The sequence below is a fragment of the Morone saxatilis genome, unplaced genomic scaffold (assembly GCF_004916995.1).
Source record: "Morone saxatilis isolate NCDOM2014 unplaced genomic scaffold, NCSU_SB_2.0 Contig12, whole genome shotgun sequence".
NCBI classification, from domain to species: Eukaryota; Metazoa; Chordata; class Actinopteri; family Moronidae; genus Morone; species Morone saxatilis.
The window spans coordinates 24,704,080-24,719,271 of record NW_023339674.1 but is presented as its reverse complement, the minus strand read 5'-3'; the positions used below and the strand labels follow the sequence as shown (position 1 = coordinate 24,719,271).

General features: G+C 42.6%; 4 protein-coding genes across 4 annotated transcripts in view; 2 read left to right on the top strand and 2 right to left on the bottom strand.

Moving 5' to 3' along the window:
* The first annotated feature begins 1,982 nt into the window (after positions 1 to 1,982).
* cpt2 (carnitine palmitoyltransferase 2) lies at positions 1,983 to 5,999 on the top strand. The gene is made up of 5 exons (XM_035653205.1): positions 1,983 to 2,526; positions 2,839 to 2,919; positions 3,382 to 3,488; positions 3,587 to 4,891; positions 5,026 to 5,999. Exons 1-5 carry the CDS (start codon positions 2,348 to 2,350, stop codon positions 5,352 to 5,354), a joined length of 2,001 nt encoding a protein of 666 aa, XP_035509098.1. The 5' UTR covers positions 1,983 to 2,347; the 3' UTR covers positions 5,355 to 5,999.
* Positions 6,000 to 6,135: 136 nt separating this feature from the next.
* magoh (mago homolog, exon junction complex subunit) lies at positions 6,136 to 8,924 on the bottom strand. Its single transcript, XM_035653206.1, has 5 exons — positions 8,726 to 8,924; positions 8,325 to 8,383; positions 6,697 to 6,807; positions 6,452 to 6,534; positions 6,136 to 6,362 (listed from the first exon to the last, which is right to left on the bottom strand). The coding sequence occupies exons 1-5, from the start codon at positions 8,814 to 8,816 to the stop codon at positions 6,263 to 6,265; spliced, it is 444 nt and encodes a 147-aa protein (XP_035509099.1). The 5' UTR covers positions 8,817 to 8,924; the 3' UTR covers positions 6,136 to 6,262.
* A 411-nt stretch (positions 8,925 to 9,335) lies between these two features.
* On the top strand, positions 9,336 to 11,575 carry LOC118322332 (protein AATF-like). The gene is given in 3 exon segments (XM_035653987.1): positions 9,336 to 10,005; positions 10,007 to 10,057; positions 10,059 to 11,575. Coding segments are annotated over 3 exon segments (1,689 nt in total). The 5' UTR covers positions 9,336 to 9,414; the 3' UTR covers positions 11,106 to 11,575.
* Positions 11,576 to 13,526: 1,951 nt separating this feature from the next.
* uck2a (uridine-cytidine kinase 2a) overlaps positions 13,527 to 15,192 on the bottom strand; it is a 6,586-nt gene continuing 4,920 nt past the window's right edge. The window contains exon 7 of the mRNA XM_035652629.1: positions 13,527 to 14,722. Within this exon, the coding sequence (XP_035508522.1) occupies positions 14,586 to 14,722 (137 nt within the window). The 3' untranslated portion in view covers positions 13,527 to 14,585. The remainder of the gene's footprint in view (positions 14,723 to 15,192) is intronic.

The following is a 15,192-nucleotide window of genomic DNA, read 5'->3' as shown; positions in this document are numbered from 1 at the left end:
GTTACACACTGTACTTGAAGTAAGTTTTAAGAGTCTGATTTCCATACTGTGCAGAAATGAAATGAAACCATTAGTCTGGATCTGTAGAATAAATTCATCTAAAAAGCATACATTCAACAATTGTACTGAAGGAGCTTGAACCTGCAAACACACTGTTATTGTCCTTAAAGAGGCAGGAGAGTTGCTGATTTAATATCTTTTCTCATTTCACAGCCAAACAGGTGAATTCTTTTTGTGGAAATTAAGCATAAAATGCTTCCTATTCACTCTAGTATATATGCTATTTTACCCACTGCTATATGGTATAGCTAGGCCCTGTTCTAAAAAATTGAAAGGTACTGTTTTTTCTGCCTTTTAGAGAGTGCTGTAACATAAGGTTTTTAGCCATCATTTGCAAAAGCAGGTTTGACGCAACCCTGTCTTATCACATAAATTATTACCATAATGTTCCTATTATGTTCTGTAGAATCATTATGAATGATGCCGAATAATTGCCTGTTTTACCAGGGAGTGGAGGAGAATCATCAGCTACTTGAAACACACACAGACTGAATGTCTTGCCAAAGTTTCGGCTGCTGTACCTTTCATTCAAAAGTGATGGAGAGTGTTAGAGAAAGACATATGCACACATGTCAACATGTGCATTCAGCCACTCAGTACTAGTTTAACGTTACACAGTGACAGGTGCATTGTTGGGAGTAACTGCTGGATATAATACAATCAGACAGCCACACAGAATACCATTTAAAGCAGCAGAATGCTGTTGGATATATACTGTGGGCTATGCAAAGAGGGTTGGTCAGCAGATGACACTGCATCTTATAAACACAGCATGAGTGGAGGCAAACATCAGAAAATCTCATCAGTCTAATGGAAGCAGTGAACTATCACCCTCAATGCTTTTGTAGAGCAGGGAGGCTGGTGGGTGAGTGCCAGAGGTTGGTGTGTGGGGGAGGGCTCCATGACAAGCACCCAACTGACTGAGCTGGCTTGATCACTCTGTCATCTATTACAAATGATAGGCCTCCAATGCCAGGCTGTTATAAGATTCTGCCTGGTCTTGTTTTTCTGCTTGGGGTTTTAGCTCAGAGCACAATGATAAACTCAAGGCCTAAGCAGCATTCAATCAGGAAAACATTGCACTCTGCTGGCCAGGAAACCACATAACATGTTGGAATGGATGGTTCACAGAAAACGGACCTAGAGTTGACTTTTTTTTTGCACAGTGCACCAACAAATGTGCTCAAATTTAAGGTTTGAGGATGTAAATGTGCTTTTTTTAATGTTATACTGAATGTCTGAGAGTTTTCACGTGCTATATAATGATGGTAATGCTTACACTAATGTTAGACTCTTAAGTTTGAAATGCTTAAAATTGTGTTCTTTATTATTATCGTGAATATTGGAGATGTTCAAAAATCAAATAACAGTTTGTCAGCTGATAATAAGTATGTAATAAAAAAATGCATGTATTGAATGTTTTAATATGAACACATAATATAAACCCCTATATTTGATAAGGATCTCTTAAATTATAAGATATGTAATGAATAATATGATATATACTGAATTACATATAAGTGCTTTCTGGTGGACCATCTATGTAATTGTGACACTGCTTCTAAATGACCTCAAACATATATTTGGCATTTTCATACTCCACACTACTTCTTATAATATTAATATATCAGTCATAAGGTAATGTTGGCCAATATATCAGCCTGGCTGATTCATGGATTGGGCTCTATTTTATTGTATTGTAATGTATTTATTTGTTTATTTACGTTTACTTTTCTTCATCTTGTAAATAATTCTATATAATGATATAATGATAATATAATGTACTTGTACGTGTCTGTGAAATGAGGATGTATAAAAATAGATAATACTGTAATGTAATGATGTAAAGACATATTATATAATACATATATTATTATCTGCTGCGGACTCACTGCTCGGCTCACTACGGAAGAAGTCGTTTAAGTCACGTGACAGGTTATGCCGGTTAAACTTCCTGTTGTCACTTCAGTTGTTTATTGTTTGTTTTTGCTGTAACATATCCTTTAACTGTTTTTTGCAACAGGTCGGGAGTGCAGTTTACATGACAGGCACATATTTTCGCTGGCTAAACGAACCACAAGTGTCAAACTGATTCGGAAACAAACCCGTCACCTGTTTAAAGCCAATTGTCAGCTCATGCTAGTTGTTGCTAACGTTAGCCAGCCGTCGTATGTACCGAGAGTGACAGCTGTGAAAACGGATGTGTCTTTAGGGTTTTGCTTTTCTTCCATCAGCTTGAACCGGCGAGTTTCACCCCGAGGAAAGCCCAGTAGGTTTTGCTCGCACCATGGCCATTCAGCTTTCAGCACAATGCGTCTCCTCTCTGAGGAAAGCTGGAAACCTTATTCATTTAAGAACTGCTGCTCTGGGCGTCGAGAAGAGAAACTACAGCAGCAGAAAAGCCTCTGCTGAGTACCTGCACCGGAGTGTTGTACCGTCCATGCATTACCAGAAGAGTTTACCCAGGTAAGGAGATGAAGGTGAAATTGGTCATGCACAGTTTCTCACTTTACATTAACATAATGTTTTAATTGAATATAACTTCAAGCTTAATATGAATCTAACGTACCCTGCAAATACCAGGCGGGTGTAGCAAGGTGTTCTAAGTTAAAGAAGGTGACCTATTAAGCTCTTAGATGAATGTAGGTGAAAGTGCACAATTGATTTGAGACCGATGACCACTAGGGGGCGGTGACATTACTGTGTCTGGTGTCTAACATTTCCTGTACTGCTGAGAGGCTAAATCGTCTGTTTGATTATTGCTTTTGAATGGTTCAGGCTACCAGTACCTAAACTGGAGGATACTATCAGGAGGTATTTAGCTGCCCAGAAGCCTCTGTTGGACGATGAGCAGTTCAGGTAAGGTTTGACAAGGAAATCAATCTTTTCATTTCATTATTAGCTAGTTCAGGGATTCCCAACCTTTTCCCCTCTTCTATCATTGAGTAAACTGACAACCCCTGTGTGATATATTATATGGATATTTCATATCATATTAAAAACTGTACAATGATGAATTTTGATCCGATTATTTCCTCTTTACGGAACTTTTTTTTTATACAATTCTGTCTGTATTATGTTTTTTTCATATAGACTTAGTAGGCTAAGTTCAGTGTTTACTTGTCCCTGATGCTTGGCCTTTGTTCTATTAGACAATTTACATTTCTTCTTCTTCACAGAAGTGAACCAAATGCTGAGATACAGGCCTGCTGTGTATATTTTCATGTAATTTTCTTAAACGCTTTAAAACCAACTGTGATAGTTAATTATCAACACTAACTATTCAAATGTTACCTGCTAAAATCCTCATTGTGTCCTTAGAACAACAGAGAAACTCGCACAGGATTTCCAGAATGGTGTGGGGAAACAGCTGCATGAGGAACTGGTGGCTCAGGACAAAAACAATAAGCACACAAGCTACATCTCAGGTGAATGTGCCCTTCTGACCATTACCAACCTGACATTGAGCCTCTCAGATGCACACAATCACTGCTGAATCCGGCTGAATAACCTCTTTTTTTTTCAGGACCATGGTTTGACATGTATCTGTCTGCACGCGACTCCGTGGTGCTGAACTTCAACCCCTTCATGTCCTTCAATCCTGACCCAAACACGGAGTACAATGACCAGCTGGTGCGGGCGACCAATGTGGTGTGTTCAGCAGTGCGCTTCATGAAAACACTGCGAGCTGGAATACTGGAGCCAGAGGTCTTCCACCTCAACCCGGCAAAGAGCGACACAGACGGCTTCAAGAAGTTGATCCGCTGGGTCCCGTCCTCCCTGTCCTGGTATGGGGCTTACATGGTGAATGCGTACCCCCTGGACATGTCTCAGTACTTTCGCCTCTTCAACTCAACTCGGATTCCCAAGCGTGGGCGAGACGAGCTCTTCACTGATGACAAAGAGCGACACTTGCTAGTTATGAGGAAAGGCAACATGTATGTGTTTGACATTGTAGACAGGGACGGGAATTTGGTGAAGCCTGCAGAGATCCAGTCCCACCTGAAGTACATTTTGTCCGATCCGACACCTGCGCCTGCCTTTCCTCTCGGGGTCCTGACCAGTGAGAACAGAGACGTGTGGGCCGGGCTGAGGGACAAGCTGATAGCTGCTGGAAACGCAGAGGATTTACGGGTTGTTGACAGCGCCCTTTTCTGCCTCTGCCTGGACGATGAAAGCATGAAGGACCACATTCACATCTCCCACAACATGCTGCACGGCGACGGCTGCAACCGGTGGTACGACAAGTCCTTCAGCGTCATTCTGGCCAAAGATGAACAGGCGACCATCAATTTTGAGCACTCCTGGGGTGACGGCGTGGCTGTGCTTCGCTTCCAGAATGAGATCTTCAAAGACACAACGGAGCAGCCGCTGGTACACCCGGGCTCCGCTGCCGCTGCTGTGGATTCAGCCTCTGCTGTGCGCAGGCTGCAGTTCAACCTGGATGGCGAGCTGGAGACTGGCATCAAAAAGGCCAAGGAGAACTTTGATTCAGCCGTGTCGAAACTCACCATTGATGCCATGGAGTTCAAGAAAGGTGGGAAAGAACAGTTGAAGAAGAGTAGGTTGAGTCCAGATGCGATAGCCCAGCTGGCTTTTCAGATGGGCTTCCTGAGGCAGTATGGACAGACGGTGGCCACGTACGAGTCCTGCAGCACTGCGGCGTTCAAGCATGGCCGCACGGAGACCATCCGCCCTGCCACCATACACACAAAACGATGTTCACATGCCTTTGTCTGCCAGCCTGGCCAACACAGTGTGGAGCAACTGAAGGCCATGCTCAGTGAATGCTCTAAATATCACGGGCAGCTCACCAAGGAAGCAGCTATGGGTGTGTCTTTGATAGGATTCCAATTAGTGATATATTCAAAATACTGTCAGTGTGATTTCAGACATAACTGGGCTCAAACACACACATAATACCCATTGGTCTTCTGTACTAACAACTTTCATTTCTCTCTCCAGGCCAAGGTTTTGACCGTCACCTGTTTGCCCTGCGATACCTGGCCAATTCAAATGGCCAGGCTCTGCACAGCCTGTACACGGACCCAGCTTACACTGCCATCAACCACAACATCCTCTCCACCAGCACCCTCACCAGTCCAGCCGTGAGCCTGGGTGGCTTCGCCCCAGTGGTGGCCGATGGGTTCGGTGTCGGCTACGGCGTCCACGACGACTGGATCGGCTGCAACGTGTCCAGCTACCCGGCTCGCAACGTCCACGAATTCCTGCAGTGTGTGCACAAGTCTTTAGAGGACATTTTTACTGTCCTGGAAGGAAAGTCACTCAGCTAAGAAACAAGTGTCTGTGATTACCAAAGAGGAAAAAACTAACTGCATAACAGTGAAGGTGTGGTCATCATTCTCAGCTCCCAGCTGTTCTGGGCAAACCATGAAGATTGTGAGATGAATAATTTAATTTTATACTCCTACAAAGAAACATGGAGAATCACAGTGATTAGATATAATTATTTTTAGGAATGGTTAAATGGTTAGGAATATGGGTTTGGATATTGTCTGTTTGACTGCAGACTAAAGTCATAACACTTGTTGTATAATGAAAACCACATCAGATATAGAAAAATGTTTAGTTTTCCACTTTATCTGATTCAGTCCACTGACTTTGCAAGAGTCTGTTTTACAGCCCTGTCCATTGTACAGTTTGCTGTAGAAGTGTAAGCAGTGGTTTTAGAATTACATAATACAGGGACAGCTAAGATTGGGAGTGCTGGTCATATTATTTATGCAGTATAGATTAACGATACAGACAGTATGGAGTCCTGTGAGACTCCAGAGATTCTGTGCCTTACCAAAATGTGATTTTTACTGAGCATTTGCTGATTGTCACTGTTATAACTTCACTAATAATGATCAGTTTATCATTTACAGCTGTATTGATGTGTTCAAAAGCCTTTTGAAATAAAACTTAATTTAATTGCATTTTTTTCCATTTTTTCCTGTGTGTAGCAGGAACCTCTTTCCATTTCTATACACTGGAATATAATATAGAACAGACTATAAATTAAATTAATATAAATCAACTTAGTGTTGACACCAAGAAAGAACTTTATACGAGTAGGGACAAAAGTTTCTCACCCTTTATTTAAAATAAAAAACAGTTCCACCAAAAAGCAAATGTACAAATGCGGTAGTACAACAACAGAAACATTAGCTAAATCAATTAAAATGAGCAAAATCCACATTTAGATAGGCTTGATCTTGAAGTGTAGGCCGATCAGACTGAAGACGAGACATTTCAGATCCTGCACCAGGTAGTAGAACACACGAAGACCTTCAGGGTCCCTGAAACAGTGCAATTTTCAAAGTTAAGTCCTTTCGTCAGTGACAAATATACAGTGTCTACCTTCCCAACTCCTTGAAAAAGTACTCACTTTGACTGGTTGACGTCAATCAAGGAGCCAATTTTGGAAGTTGTGAATGAAATGTGCTCATCTCCAATGACGATCTCCAGTTCCTGTGAAAATGAGGACAGAAATAAGTAAGATACTTTTAAGGATTCAAAAATGTTAACAGTCATCGATGCAGAGTTGATTTACCACAGTGCCAGTGATGATGGCAAAATCTGTGACGTGTCAGACAAATGTTGACCAAAGCAATCAGAACTGGAGCCACAAACCTGTCTGCCAACTCTGTCAGGGGGCGGCCACAGTGCATCATCTTCCTTGGTGATCTCACTGTCATCAATGATCCTTTTCAGCTCCTCCATCACGCTTTTGTGTACGTATGCCTGGGTGGGTGCACACAAGACAGACGGACCAGGTTAAACTTTGGAAATGTTTAGAGCTGTGACATATTTATAACAGATACTATGTGAGGATATGTAGATCTCAGATGTTGCTCATCTTAATATTAGGGCAGCACAGTTAACTGAAACATTATTTGTAATAGGGCCAAGTGAAATATACAAATTGCAGAAGCTGCATTTTTTGATGTGACAAACCACATTATAAGTACTGTAGAGCTGCCGAGGTGCACTGACCTACAAATCTTGTTTTCCAGGTGGAAGAAAACATGTTTGTTTGCTACAGACCCCAATAAATGTCTGATCATCCTAAGTAGTATTTATCAATGAAAATAAAAATGATGACACAAAAACAATCATTGCCAATAATCGGGAATCATACTGCAATGTTAATATCAGTCCATATCGTGCATCCCTAATTTTGATATTAAGTGGGGCAGCACTATAGGGATTTCTTCCAGCCGAAACAATAACTACCTGCTTCTCATGGCTGATCCCGATACGATCACAGAAAATGACACACTTTTGTATTGTAAAGATACGTTCACAGCCTGTCGTTTACAAACCCGAGGGTAGGAAAGGCTGAGATGTAGTGAGCAAAGATGGATGAGTTAATATTCCATAGCTCTGATCTAACCAAATCTAACTGACATCACTGTTAACAAACAAGACTTCTGAATCACAAACGGACAAACATAAAGCCCATCAATCGCACATGATTTAATTATCCTGATAATTCATTAGAATATTAATGACCCATTATTGGCCGATAATGTATCTGCCCTGATAATTAGCATGCATCCCTGATCAGAATATGGATGTGGTGTTATGTACTGTGCTCTAATCAAGAAGGAATCCCTCTACTTGTCTGACCACCACTATCTAGCCCTGTAAAGACTGACTACAACCCCCACCCTCACTGTACATTAGGGGTGTAAGGAAATATCGCTGTGTATATTTTGCTGCTTAAACCCCCCACTGTTAGATAGCAGTGTTGTAAACAGAGCTATGGTGGTGTAATGATGGTGTAATGATGGTGTAATGATGTTACAGGTACTGTGCTGAACACAAAGGAAGATCCCACTGTCCTGGCTGCATTAAAAAGTTAAGCTCAGCTTTTATGCATAATGGTGGATTGTTCTTTTATACCATGACAGCAGTCCTTTGATTTTTTTTTTTTTTTGAAAAGTGCAATATATCACCTTGTTTACAGTGTCGCAATATATCACAACATACTGAATCGTAAGCCCTGCATTGAGATCCGGGTCGCCAGGTTCTTGCCAATACACAGTCCTAGTTTACAGACAGTAGTTCAGGTAAGCCCCAACAGTCGAAGCATTGCCATGGTCCCATTATTAATCATTTGGGATTGAGTCTGAGAGATGCAATTATAGTGAGAACACACTTAAAGCTGAACCGAGGTTACCCAACAGCATGGAGAGCCAAAGGTTCCGTTTAAGACTACAGATAACGTCAATAACGTGACATTAACGATCGGTTACCTCTTTCCTGATCATGACGTCGTTCTTGTAGTTGCTGTTGTTCGCGTACCTCAGTTTACCTGCAAGACAATATTCAGTAGCACCGATGAGAAACAATGGGTCACTTTTAACAAAACGCATACGAGTTTGTTACCATCCCTACAGGCCACATGGCGCCTAAACGCCTATACGATATTACTCAATACAGCCCTTCATTCATAATAGCCACAATTTGCGACATTAACTCAGCATAAACATTAACTAATATAGTTTAAGAGACAGTGGAAACCACACAGAGAATTTGGCGCTAGCAACTCGAGTATCTTGAGTCCGCTGCGGCCTAGCTAGTGCCGGGTGGCTAGCGACGTTAGCACAGACGCAGGAAAGCTAACACGTCTGTATTAGCGCCAAACTCAACTTACCGTCAGGTCTGAATTCAAATTCCAGGAACTCGTGTCCAAACTTTCCCTTGTGCCCGACATAATATCTCAAATAGAAGTCGCTTGTCGACATCTTTGCTCTCCAGAAAGTACTCTTTCTGGTGAAGTCTGCGGAACAAAACTTAGCAAGAGCAGCCTGGAGCCTCGCCACTCATGTACGCATGCGTGAAAGGTCACTTGGTTTGTGACATCCGTTCCCTGAAGTTTGTCTGTCAGGAAGTTGATACGTCAGTGCCACTTTTAAAGCACTGTATTATTTTTGTATAATAAACAACACTCATATGGACAGTTTGATCATAATGACTGTGTCTCTTGGGAAAGCATCACATTCACAAGATGTACAAAAAGGGACTGTTTTGCATTTAACTTCATAGTGTTTTCAGTTTTGAACGTATAGACCTTTCTGGTTTGTCCAGGCTATTATTTTTGGTCTTCACGTGTCATTGTTTCTTTAATTAAGCAGCTAATTGTTCATTTGGGGGTTAGACTTTGCCCATGTCTGCAAGCTTTAGACGCAGCCTATGAAAGGGTTCTGTCTGAAAGACCTCACCCAGGGATTGACTATCCCAAAGCTTTAAGCGTCGTCGCATTTTACCTACGTCATCACTCTCCGCACCGAGGAACCGTCCCCGAGCTGGGAGCGCACGTGTGGTTGTGTGAAACGTTATCCCATGGCGGGCTCATTCTCTCAAGAGCTCGAGGATCTGTTGAATCCTCTGCCTAAGTTTGCCGATCCGGAGGATGACGAAGACGAGGCCACCAAAGCCAAAGTGATCGAAGGATTCAACGAGGACGCTGATGAAGATGGGGTCGGCCCCAGCGCTCTGCGGAAGCACAGCACATCCCTGCTCTCAGAGACTGACACACGGTACGTGGGGAAGACCGTCTCTCGGAAACAGCTGCTGATGGACATTGAGGGATCCGAGGAAGAGGAGGACGACGACGACGATGATGATGATGATGATGATGATGGAGAGGAGGGGGAGGGCAGCAATGAAGAAGAGGATTCCATGGAGGATGGTGATGATGATGATGATGATGATGAGGAGGAGGAGGAGGAGGAGGAGGAGGAGGAGTTGGTTGGCAGTGATGCACACCTGGCGTCTAAGAGGAAGACTGCTGACATGACCCTTCCTCAGGGGGTGGACTTCCACAAACTGACAGAGGGCATGGACGACCTGGGAGTGAGTGAAGATGATGATGGCAGCGGCGAGGAGACCGAAGACAGCGATGAAGATGACGGCTCTGAGGAGGAGGAGGAGGAACGACGATGATGATGACGACGACATGGAAGAGGATGAAATGAAGAATGAGGGAAACCTGTAAGCGCACATTTTCTAAACAGAAAGTGGACGAGGAGGTGGAGAAGGGGAAGGCCGTGAAGAACCAGCTGGGCCTGTGGGACCAACTGCTCGAGGGCCGAATCAAAATCCAGAAGGCTCTGGTGACGGCCAACCAGCTCCCGCAGCCGCAGACCCTCCCCGAGTTCAAGAGGAGGGGTGGAGCCGAGCTCGCGGGGGAGCTGAAGAATACCCACAAAGCCCTGAAAGCCCTCCAGCGATCCCTGCTGGAGCTGCACGACCAGCTGCTGTGCCAGAGCGCCGACACGAGGGCCATCGCTCTGGGGAAGACCGGACCTCAGGGCGAAGACGAGGAGATAAACAGTGATGAGGATGAAGAGGGGTCAGTGCAGGAGCGTGGAGCGCCTAAACGAAAACTGGAGACGGCAGAGTACCCGGACTTCATGGCCAAACGGTTTGCTGCTTTCCAGCCGTACCGAAACGCCACTCTGCAGAAGTGGCACGACAAAACCAGACTGACTATGGGCAAAAGCAGCAAGGGCTTCGGGGCGTTCGACAGAAACATACTGACACAGGTGGAGCAGGTGCTGACGGACAATGAGAGGCTGGTGCGGCGCACCCAGACCCGACGCTCAGAATACAGGATCCTGGGGAAAAAAGAAGCCTCTGCTCTCGCCTCTGAGACCACCTTCACGGAGGGAGAGGAGGCGGAGCAGCAGCTGAAAGCCAACAGGCATCTGAAGGACCTGGACGAGGATATATTTGACGATGACGATTTCTACCACCAGCTACTGAGGGAGCTGATCGAGCGCAAGACGAGCGCAGCGGACCCCAATGACCAGGTGGCTATGGGCAGGCAGTGGCTGGCCATCCAGAAGTTGCGCAGCAAGATCAAGAAGAAGGTGGACACCAAAGCCAGCAAGGGCCGTAAGGTCAGGTTCCACATCCACAGTAAGCTGGTCAATTTTATGGCTCCTATTGACCACAGCTCGATGGGCGACGAGGCACGCAGCGAACTGTACCGTGGCCTCTTTGGCCAGAACTCCACAGCCAGGGAGTGAGGAAGGAGGTAGTACTCACAGAGCCTGATTACAAACAAAGAAGTGCCTTTTTCCCTTAGCCAGGAGTGATGCCAAGCTGGGACAGAGACTGGGCCTGCTCCGGGTCAGGAGAGGCTCTTCAGAGGGCCGGCAGCCATGGTGCTCTGACTTTACAGGATACGGACTTACAGGGCACATCCAGTTCTTATTAAGTACTGAGTAGCATTTTCAGTATATGTTGTTTATGTACAGAAAACGCTGTATGTTTATCTTGTCACAGAGTCTCATATGATTCAAGTAAAGTGTCTCTACTTCAAATTGCTTGGCCTTTTTTAAAGTAGTGAACTGTCCTAACATATATGGTGTGTCCAATTCCATACAACATAGTAACTGTATACAGTGTCCGGTTTAAGCAGTCAGTATAAAAAACACAAATGTCACACATGGAATGAGACAGTACTTTATATAAGAATTGACCTACTAAATAAACTATAGAGAGGGACAGAAAAAGTTTTAGCGCAGCTCCATCATTTCCTTTGTGCATTGCGTTGTGGCAGAATAGTTTGCACCAGCAGCATATTTAAAAAATCAAGGGCAGAGGTCATAAACTCAAATTGGCCTGTGGCCACTGCTGGTACTGTTATCTCATAGGAGGTCCCTGCAATGTTAAAAAACTACAAGAAAGTGCAGTCTCCATCACTAACTTCATACTTAACAAAAAAACAAAGAGAAATAGTTTTTGTTTATATTTTATATCATCATTTTACATCATCTTTGTTGTTCTCAGCTAAACAACTTTCTTCTTATCAACCTTTGACCTTTGCCATTATTTTGTACCAAGTGAAATACATTTTTTATTTTAATTGCATATGAAGGGGTACCTGCTTACATTAAGCATGTACTGTAGTACTGGTTTAGGACACAACTGTAGAGTTATGATATTACAGGTGTTGTAGGGTCTATAGCCAGGACTGAGGTCATGAACCCAAGTTCCCATAATGTCAAAGTGGGTCTTTTATAACAGATGCACAGTAGACTAAAGACCGATGATTCTGTCTTAAGAAATCCCCTTGGAGTATTTTTTTTATTTTTAGGTTTGAAGATAAAGTATTCATCAATAAGCAACCGATGGTCCCTATAAATTTATTATATATTGTTCCAACTTACAAAAAATGAGTGAAAATACTTGCTGGAGATCCCCTACAACTCTAAACTATTCCTAATATTTAGATTTCTATATTTAATTATTTTTCTATTTTTTTCTGTAAATTCTTTTCATTCTCAACACAAAGGTCCAAATGTTTGAGCACACTGCCAGGAATAAAAGATCTGGAGGGGAAACAATGAAACCTATTATTTTACTGACCAAAAAGTAGTCAAATTTCAATACTGGATAGGACATTTTGACTTGTCATATGCCGCGTTTGTCATATTTAAAACGTGATTATGAGCAGCAGAGAACAGAAACCCTCAACAAACTGTTGACAGAATGGCTGAAAACACAGCACCACTGACGGTTACATCGAAATAAACTCCAATATTAACACTATACAATGGATTCTGATAAATGAAAGAAGCTATACACTGTTCTTCCCATTCTGCTGAATACAGTGTTAAGTAGGAATCTGCTCTGTTCAAGTGTCCCAGTTAGAGCTTTGATTTTCTGCCCGAACCCAAATGGACCCGACACGGCCCACCAGGTTCGGGCCAAAACTGCTGCCATAGGTCGGCCACGGACTAATTGAGATAAAATAATAATAATAATATTTTATTAACAACTCTAATTAATGAGTAAATTTGTAATTTATTCATTTTAATAATTTGTAATAAACTTACTCTATAGTAGCCTCAATAGGCTAAATTATAGGCTTTAACACTTTCATAAGCACTATTGCATATTTGCTTTGCTCTAACTATCACAGAGGCACGGAGCAGCTTTTATTAAACTGCTTCCACGATTCCGGTTCAGGCTCGCACAGAATTTTTCCAGGTCTGGTTGGGTTGGATTTTTTAGGGCCCAACCAAAGCTCTAGTTCCAGTCAGCCATATCAGTGAGCCAGCATGCACAATGCCACAACCTTAAAACATGCCAAAATGTCTTCTATGCAAAAGGCCTATTAGCCTATAAAACAGCCAACATCTTAAAGTTTTGAATTGCTGAATGTAAACTTTATTAAAATCTCCAAATCCCCAGAAACAAATACAGAGGATATGACCTCAAAGGCAGCCACAGCCCTGATTGCCTCTACATTACTCCACAGTGTTTGTAACTGAAAAGCAAGTCAAATGCTCAACCTTTTCTGGGTATCTGCAATATGGCACCAAGCAGCAAGTGGCATTTTTCTGTTCTCTAATAATATGTACAGAACAATGATTAGATCTCAACTAAACCAGAAACGCAAATATATATTTAAATCAAATGCAAGTGTCAACTCAAGCAAACAAAGAGTACCTGAGAACTTTATCGTAAGAAAAATGTATACAGGAAGAAAACTCTTCAACATTTACAGAACACATTTACATTGGGTGTCTGCATGACATTTAACAGCTCAATGCATTTATTAATACAACTCCCAGTGTGTAGGTTTGCTTCTTTGAAATGAAACTTGCATACATGTGCATCTGTGGATTCAAGTTTATGGGACTCAAAAGGAAAATAATACTTTGTGGTAATTCCATAACATAATTATTTGCTCTTAATGTTACCGACATCTAAATGAGTTACAGTAATGTCAGCATCACATTTAAGTTTTCACATTTCTTTTACACAATTAGCCCACAGAGACAGTACAGGAAATGATCTTTGGTGATGATGTCATACATCAGATAATTTGAGGTGGGAATCGGTTTTTGAATTTGACTAATTCAGTTTGTTAGATTCACACGAGACGAAGCAAGTGCAGCCTGGGGGCACATGGCACACACATCACAAACCTCAATCCATTGGTACATTATTTCAAAATCGATTTGTATAAGTGAAAATACGCTTTACAGAGAGCTTGAAAAAAGACGTGAAGTTGCATTGATAAAGGTTATTAGTCAGGTCAGACGGTGCACCTGTAACTGTGGTGGGATACAGTAAGGCCCTGCCATTAAACAGCGTGTTGCTACACTGCATTTATTGTATGGTTAAAGGCTGTTCGGAAATCTTGTCAGACACCATAACTGCTTTTTTAGTTACTTTGTCCGTTTCAGTGCTGTGGTAAAGGCAAGCAGCAGTTTGAAATGAAATTACAAGTGAGCCTCTTCGCATTTCTCCCCTTTCAATCTCATACAGTACACAAGCTAAAGAGAAAAACCTAACTGAATATACAACTGCTCTAAACCAGCTCCACAAACAAATGCTCTCCCCTTTTATTAATCCCCTCAGTCCAAGCAGGAACAGATCAAAAGGAGGCCTTTTGATTTCCTGGCAATTACTCTTGCCTCGTTAGCCACACTGTAGAGCACATTCGGCGTGTAGAGGTGAACCCTCCGTCCTCTCTTTGGGGAGCGCTGCGCTCAGTGAGGCCGACTGCTGGACTCCATGTTTGGCTGCTTCTTTGTTGTTCCATAACCATTAAACCACCCGCTCAGCCGTTTGGTCAGACCACCATTGAGAATATCCTGGATGTGTTGAACTATGAGATTTATAGCAACTGTATTGAGAGACAAAGAGAGTGTGCAGTCAGGGTTAGGCTCAGTAGCAAAGCATCATCTCAGATATTCCCAAACAAAAACCAAACCCAGTGATCTTGTAAAAACCCACATGGTTATTCTGAAGGTATTTCCAAAGACTCGAAACATCTGGATGAAAAAATATAAAATATTCTGTCCTCTATATTTTTGTTTTATGATAAAATACCTGCAAAATTAATTCAAATCTGCCTCAGTAGTTAGTAGTAGCTAATAGCTAATTAGCTAATGTTAGCATGCTAACATGCTAAAATAATATGATGAGCAGCAGTGAACTAGTCGATGCAGAAGGCCACCCACCTAGAGCCGGGGTCTGCTCGAGGTTTCTGCCTGTTAAAAGGCAGTTTTTCCTTGCTGCCATCACAAAGTGCTTGCTCATGGTGGGAACTGTTGGGTCTCTGTAAATAATGTTAAAAGGAGTTCGATGTAGCTC